The 7,830-nt window shown below is 40.6% G+C and overlaps 1 protein-coding gene across 1 annotated transcript; it reads left to right on the plus strand.

Moving 5' to 3' along the window:
* Window positions 1-6,376: 6,376 nt before the first annotated feature.
* Window positions 6,377-7,327, plus strand: OR5L20 (olfactory receptor family 5 subfamily L member 20). The gene has a single exon (NM_001389905.1). It carries the CDS (start codon window positions 6,377-6,379, stop codon window positions 7,325-7,327), a length of 951 nt encoding a protein of 316 aa, NP_001376834.1.
* Window positions 7,328-7,830: the final 503 nt, after the last annotated feature.

A 7,830-nucleotide genomic window follows, 5' to 3' on the forward strand; every position in this document is an offset into this window, starting at 1 on the left:
AGATATGCAGATGACACCACCCTTATGGCAGAAAGTGAATAGGAACTAAACAGGCTGTTGATGAAGGTGAAAGAGGAGAGTGAAAAAGTTGGCTTAAAACTCAACATTCAGAAAACTAAGATCATGGCATCCGGTCCCATCACTTCATGCAAATAGATGGGAAAACGATGGAAACAGTGGCTGACTTTATTTTCTTGGGTCTGAAACCACTGCTGATGGTGACTGCAGCCATGAAATTAAAAAAAAAAAAAAAAAAAAGCTTGCTCCTTGGAAGAAAAGTGATGGCCTAAATAGACAGCATATTAAAAAACAGAGACATTACTTTGCTGACAAAGTCTGTCTAGTCAAATCTATGGGTTTCCAGTAGCTATGTATGGATGTGAAAGTTGGCCCTTAAAGAAGACTGACTGCTAAAGAATGGATGCTTTTGGACTGTGGTGTTGGACAAGACTCTAGAGAGTCCCTTGGACTACAAGGGGATCAAACCAGTCAATCCTAAAGGAAATCAGTCCTGAATTCTCATCGGAAGGACTGATGCTGAAGATCCAATACATTGGGCACCTGATGCGAAGAACTGACTCATTGGAAAAGCCCCTGATGCTGGGAAAGATTGAAGGCAGAAGGAAAAGTGGATGACAGAGGATGAAATGGTTGGATGTCATCACCGGCTTGATGGATGCAAGTTTGATCAAGCTCTGGGAGTTGGTGATGGACAGGGAGGCCTGGCATGCTGCAGGCTTTGCAAAGAGTGAGGGTCCTGAAGAGTCAGAGATGACTGAGTGACTGAACTTAACTGTACAAACATGGGAGAGTTTCCTCCCCACTCTCTTTATATCTTATGAAAGTCATTAATTGTTTGTGTCCCAAGATGATATTTTTTTTCTTCACATTTTATTGAGATCCCACAGAGACCAATGATTGGTTCTGGAAAATTAAGGGATATGGGCCTTGGGGATACACACACAAAAACAAAAAGCCTGTGACATTTTCCCTCATAGCATCCTCAGAAACAAAGGAAGCAATACCTGTCAAAAGGTTGGTAGACTACATTCTATTTTGGAGAGGAAAGGGATGAATGATATTTCCTGATGTCTGGAAAGTTGTTTGCTTCTTTTTTTCAGGGAAGTAAATTATTACTAGCCATGTTTAAGAGAAAGAGGAATGGTAAAGAGGGCAGTGGCATTAGAAATAATTTTTACAAGTCTGTATTTGGAGAGTGTTTTAAGAAATGCCAAGTTCGGAGCACTCTATGAAGTGGATGGAATCACCGACTTGATGGGCATGAGTTTGGGTAAACTCCGGGAGTTAGTGATGGACAGGGAGGCGTGGCGTGCTGCGATTCTTGGGGTTGCAAAAAGTCGGATACAACTGAGGGACTGAACTGAACTGAACTGAACTGATGAAGTGTTTTCCCTTTATGCACTGAGAAACAATATGAGAGCAAATGGGGACACTTCAATCTAAAGAATTAAATATCTTGTAACAGCTATTAGTGTAACAGGGGAAAGAGTGTGAGCCAATTGGGAAGAATGCTTGATTCCTCTCCCCTTCCATCTGCCTTCACTCTCACATTAACACCATCCAAGGAACGCGGGAAAGACAGCAGGGAGATTCTCCTGAGAGTCACTTTGATGCTGAGTGTGGTGGTGAGGGGTCCTCAGGACTGCAGAAGGAGGAGCACAGACATGTGAACCACCTCTGAAGCAGACAGGAGAGCAAAAACTTTGACCTTGTGAAAAGGTTTTGTATCTCTACAGCAGGTTTCTCAAGTATGACCGATTAACATCGGTCAAGATATATATTTGGTCTTTGCTTATGTTGAGGATATGTGGGAAGATGGGAGTGAGAAAAGAGATGCCGTCCTGCACCTTATACACTGAGCAGCATCTGTAGTCTGCCTTCTGGATGTCTATAGCACCCCTTCCTATTGTGACAGTCAACAATATTTCCAGACATTGACAAACGTCCAACAGGGATCAACATCACTCCTGCTCTACAAATAATCAGCAGCCTGACTTTTCATCTTTAGATCTTAAAAACAGGAAAAGATTTTCAAAATTATGCACCACTTTGAAATCAGAAAATGCAGCTCACTTATTACTGTCCATTTGAAGAGAGAAAAGCCTTCCATCACAGTGATCATGTGTGTTCAAACAGGAGTCCTTAATTTACATATCCTTTATCTCTTCAAGTTATTTGAGGAATGAGGAAAACCCTGGCTGTGTTGGCTTTTGGTCCAGATTCACTTTCCTCCTGGAATAAGCAGTCAGTGCTACTATGTCATTTTATTGTTAGTTAGGATCAGGAGAGCGAATAAATGAGCATGTTCATACCCTTTGTTGGCATCTTCCACATGTCCGGTCTTAGAATGTATCTCTCCTATATTAAAAAAAAAAAATTGGTAAAAATATTTATTCTCTTGGATGTTTTGAAAATTAAATATGCATGGAGACTTATGTATAGGTATGCCATATTCTATCTTTGTGATCTTTTTAACTTGACACTTTCTCATAGTCATTTTTCAGGTTATTGAAAGTTCTTCTGAAAGCTCCATAGTGTCCTATAATATGCATGTAGCATAACTTTGACCCTCCTGTTTGACATTTTGTTTCTAAGCTCCTATAATAAATAGTAGTTCAATGCAGCAACAAGAATTTGTGTTAATATAATATTCACAATTTTGATTTCTTGAATAGATTTAAAGTATTTCATTTATCAAATAGGTCTTAGAAGGCTTCAGGGTCACAGTTACAGAAAGTTTGTGCACATGTATACAGTTTTGACGAACTCCTTTTCCTATTTAGAACTAGTCTGTTGTTCCATGTCCAGTTCTAACTGCTGCTTCCTGACCTGCATACAAATTTCTCAAGAGGCAGATCAGGTGGTCTGGTATTCCCATCTCTTGAAGAATTTTCCACAGTTTATTGTGATCCACACAGTCAAAGGGTTTGGCATAGTCAATAAAGCACAAATAGATGTTTTTCTGGAACTCTCTTGCTTTTTCGATGATCCAGTGGATGTTGGCAATTTGATCTCTGGTTCCTCTGCCTTTTCTAAAACCAGGTTGAACATCAGGAAGTTCACGGTTCATGTGTTGCCGAAGCCTGGCTTGGAGAATTTTGAGCATTACTTTACTAGCGTGTGAGATGAGTACAATTGTGCGGTAGTTTGAGCATTCTTTGGCATTGCCTTTCTTTGGGATTGGAATGAAAACTGGCCTTTTCCAGTCCTGTGGCCACTGTTGAGTTTTCCAAATTTGCTGGCATATTGAGTGCAGCACTTTCACAGCATCATCTTTCAGGATTTGGAATAGCTCAACTGGAATTCCATCACATCCATTAGCTTTGTTTGTAGTGATGCTTTCTAAGGCCCATTTGACTTCACATTCCAGGATGTCTGGCTCTAGGTCAGTAATCACACCATCGTGATTATCTGGGTCATGAAGATCTTTTTTGTACAGTTCTTCTGTGTATTCTTGCCATCTCTTCTTAATATCTTCTGCTTCTCTTGAGAAATTTGTATGCAGGTCAGGAAGCAACAGTTAGAACTGGACATGGAACAACAGACTGGTTCCAAATAGGAAAAGGAGTTCGTCAAGGCTGTTTACTTAAGTTATATGCAGAGTACGTCATGAGAAATCCTGGACTGGAAGAAACACAAGCTGGAATCAAGATTGCCGGGAGAAATACCAATAACCTCAGATATGCAGATGACACCACCCTTATGGCAGAAAGTGAAGAGGAACTCAAAAGCCTCTTGATGAAAGTGAAAGTGGAGAGTGAAAAAGTTGGCTTAAAGCTCAACATTCAGAAAATGAAGATCATGGCATCTGGTCCCACCACATCGTGGGAAATAGATGGGGAAACAGTGGAAACAGTGTCAGACTTTATTTTTCTGGGCTCCAAAATCACTACAGATGGTGACTGCAGCCATGAAATTAAAAGACACTTACTCCTTGGAAGGAAAGTTATGACCAACCTAGATAGCATATTCAAAAGCAGAGACAAAGGTCTGTCTAGTCAAGGCTATGGTTTTTCCTGTGGTCAGGTATGGATGTGAGAGTTGGACTGTGAAGAAGGCTGAGTGCTGAAGAATTGATGCTTTTGAACTGTGGTGTTGGAGAAGACTCTTGAGAGTCCCTTGGACTGTAAGGAGATCCAATCAGTCCATTCTGTAGGAGATCAGCCCTGGGATTTCTTTGGAGGGAATGATGCTAAAGGTGAAACTTCAGTACTTTGGCCAACTCATGCGAAGAGTTGATTCATTGGAAAAGACTCTGATGCTGGGAGGGATTGGGGGCAGGAGGAGAAGGGGACGACAGAGGATGAGATGGCTGGATGGCATCACTGACTTGATGGACATGAGTCTGAGTGAACTCCAGAAGTTGGTGATGGACAGGGAGGCCTGGCGTGCTGCGATTCATGGGGTCGCAAAGAGTCGGACACGACTGAGCAACTGATTTGATCTGATCTAAGTTGCTTCAGTCGAGTCCAGCTCTTTGCAACCCCATAGATTGTAGCCTGCCAGGCTCCTCTGTCAATGGATTCTCTAGGCAAAAATATTGGAATAGGTTGCTATTTCCTTCCCCATACAGAAAGTTTAGATGTAAGTAATAATTCTCTGTAAAATCACAAACATTATATAGCATATTTTAAAAATCACTAGGTTAATTTTATAGAAACAATTGCAAAATAGACTATAAAATTCACTTTTCCATTTAAAAAGTAATAATAAAAATGATGCTTGTGTGTTAATATCTTAAATAAGCATACTTCTCGTCATTACATCAAAAAAGAGAAACTTCCTATATACTATTAAAAAATTTCCAAGGATCCTAGTGTTTCCAAAATTGATTTAACAGTATAGCAGTAAAAAGGTATTTAAATTTCAAACATTGTTAATTAAGTAATATTTGATGTCTTTCTAATGATTCAGTTCCAAGCTCTAAATCGTGTAGAACTACTTTAAATCATCATACAGGTTTTCATGGATGTGAATTATTTCATGTGACCTGTGAATTTAAATGTGAGCTCTATGCATTTGTGGGTTATGATGTCTGAACTTTTCTTTTTTTTATTAAATTTTTTAATTTTATTTTATTTTTAAACTTTACAATATTGTATTAGTTTTGCCAAATATTGAAATGAATCCACCACAGGTATACCTGTGTTCCCCATCCTGAACCCTCCTCCCTCCTCCCTCCCCATACCCTCCCTCTGGGTCATCCCAGTGCACCAGCCCCAAGCATCCAGTATTGTGCATTTAACCTGGACTGGTGACTCGTTTCATACATGATATTATACATGCTTCACTGCTATTCTCCCAAATCTCCCCACCCTCTCCCTCTCCCACAGAGTACATAAGACTGATCTATACATCAGTGTCTCTTTTCCTGTCTCGTACACAGGGTTATTGTTACCATCTTTCTAAATTCCATATATATGCATTAGTATACTGTATTGGTATTTTCCTTTCTGGCTTACTTCACTCTGTATAATAGGCTCCAGTTTCATCCACCTCATTAGAACTGACTCAAATGTATTCTTTTTAATGGCATTGTGTATATGTACCACAGATTTCTTAGCCATTCATTGGCTGATGGGCATCTAGGTTGCTTCCATGTCCTGGCTATTATAAACAGTGCTGCGATGAACATTGGGGTACACATGTCTCTTTCCCTTCTGGTTTCCTCAGTGTGTATGCCCAGCAGTGGGATTGCTGGATCATAAGGCAGTTCTATTTCCAGTTTTTTAAGGAATCTCCACACTGTTCTCCATAGTGGCTGTACTAGTTTGCACTCCCACCAACAGTGTAAGAGGGTTCCCTTTTCTCCACACCCTCTCCAGCATTTATTGCTTGTAGACTTATGGATCGCAGCCATTCTGACTGGCGTGAAATGGTACCTCATAGTGGTTTTGATTTGCATTTCTCTGATAATGAGTGATGTTGAGCATCTTTTCATGTGTTTGTTAGCCATCTGTATGTCTTCTTTGGAGAAATGTCTATTTAGTTCTTTGGACCATTTTTTGATTACACTCTCCGACATACATCACAGCAGGATCCTCTATGACCCACCTCCAAGAATATTGGAAATAAAAGCAAAAATAAACAAATGGGACCTAATTAAACTTAAAAGCTTCTGCACAACAAAGGAAACTATTAGCAAGGTGAAAAGGCAGCCTTCAGAATGGGAGAAAATAATAGCAAATGAAGCAATGAACTTTCCTTAAGCTTCAAAATGTCAATGTTTTATTTCTTTGCTGAAACAGTTGACTATCTTATTTATTCTCATGTCTTTTTAAGGAGATAATTGGGGATGATCTCACAGAGAATAACTATTAATATTTTTTTTATGCAACCAAAGTAAAGTGAAGATATGGATGAGGAAAACTGCACTGCTGTGTCAGACTTCATCCTCCTTGGATTTTCAGATGCCCCTGAGCTCAGAGTCTTCCTCTTCCTGCTGTTTCTTTCCATCTATGGAGTCACAGTTTTGGGAAACCTGGGCATGATTGTCCTGATTCAGGTCAGCTCTGGACTCCCCACCCCCATGTACTTTTTCCTCAGCCACTTGTCCTTTGTGGATTTCTGTTACTCCATGATCAGCACACCGAAGATGCTAGCTAACATATTAAATGAAGACAAAGCCATTTCCTTCCTGGAATGCACTGTACAATTCTACCTGTTTTGCACATTTGTGGTAACTGAGGTCATTCTGCTGGCAGTGATGGCCTATGACCACTTTGTGGCCATCTGTGACTCACAGCTCTACATGGTCACCTTGTCCCGGGATCTCTATGTGGAGTTGGTGTCTTGTTGCTACCTCAGTGGTGCTATGTGTTCTCTGATTCACTTGTGTTTAGCTCTTCAGATCCCATCCTACAGATTGAATATGATCAACCACTTCTTTTGTGATCTCCCCTCTCTCTTGTCTCTTGCTTGCTCTGATATGATTGTGAATCAATTGATGCTATACATTGGGGCCACTTTCTATAAGATCATCATCATCCCGGTCATCCTCACACCCTACTTATGTATTCTCATCACCATCCTGAGGATGTGCTCTGCAGAAGGAAGGTGCAACGCCTTTTCCACCTGTGCCTCCCACCTTAGAGCCATCGCTATCTTACAGGGAACGATCCTTTTCATTTATTGCCAGCCCCACTCCGGCAACATCATGGGTACTGACAAAGTGACCACGGTGTTCTACACTGTAGTGATCCCCATGCCGAACCCACTGATCTACAGTCTGAGGAACAAGGATGTGAAAGAAACTCTCCGAAAAGTGGTGAGCTCCAAAATATTATCCTACAGAATATTTTCCTAGCAGAAGTCAGGGTTAGAAACTGGAGGCTGGTGAAAAGGTGATAATGATTGCAGTGTTGGAAGGGCAGAACTGAAGTGAGTAGCTTTGAGTGAGTCTTCCTGGCTCACTTATTTTTGTACCTTATAGCCTGTCAATTTACAAGAGTAGTCTACTTCTTTACATTTATTCAGTCTAAAATGCTTTAAATGGTTCTTGGTAATTGGAATCAAAATTGCTGGGAGAAATGTCAATAACCTCAGATATGCAGATGACACCACCCTTATGGCAGAAAGTGAAGAGGAACTCAAAAGCCTCTTGATGAAAGTGAAAGAGGAGAGTGAAAAAGTTGGCTTAAAGCTCAACATTCAGAAAATGAAGATCATGGCATCTGGTCCCACAATCATGGGAAATAGATGGGGAAACAGTGGAAACAGTGCCAGACTTTATTTTTCTGGGCTCCAAAATCACTGCAGATGGTGACTGCAGCCATGAAATTAAAAGACGCTTACTCCTTGGAAGGAAAG

Source organism: Bos taurus, chromosome 28 (assembly GCF_002263795.3).
Source record: "Bos taurus isolate L1 Dominette 01449 registration number 42190680 breed Hereford chromosome 28, ARS-UCD2.0, whole genome shotgun sequence".
Classification (NCBI taxonomy): Eukaryota; Metazoa; Chordata; class Mammalia; order Artiodactyla; family Bovidae; genus Bos; species Bos taurus.

What these genes read in the sequence shown, in the direction of transcription:
- OR5L20 (NM_001389905.1), top strand. Translation starts at nt 6,377, where the DNA reads ATGGATGAGGAAAACTGCACTGCTGTGTCAGACTTCATCCTCCTTGGA.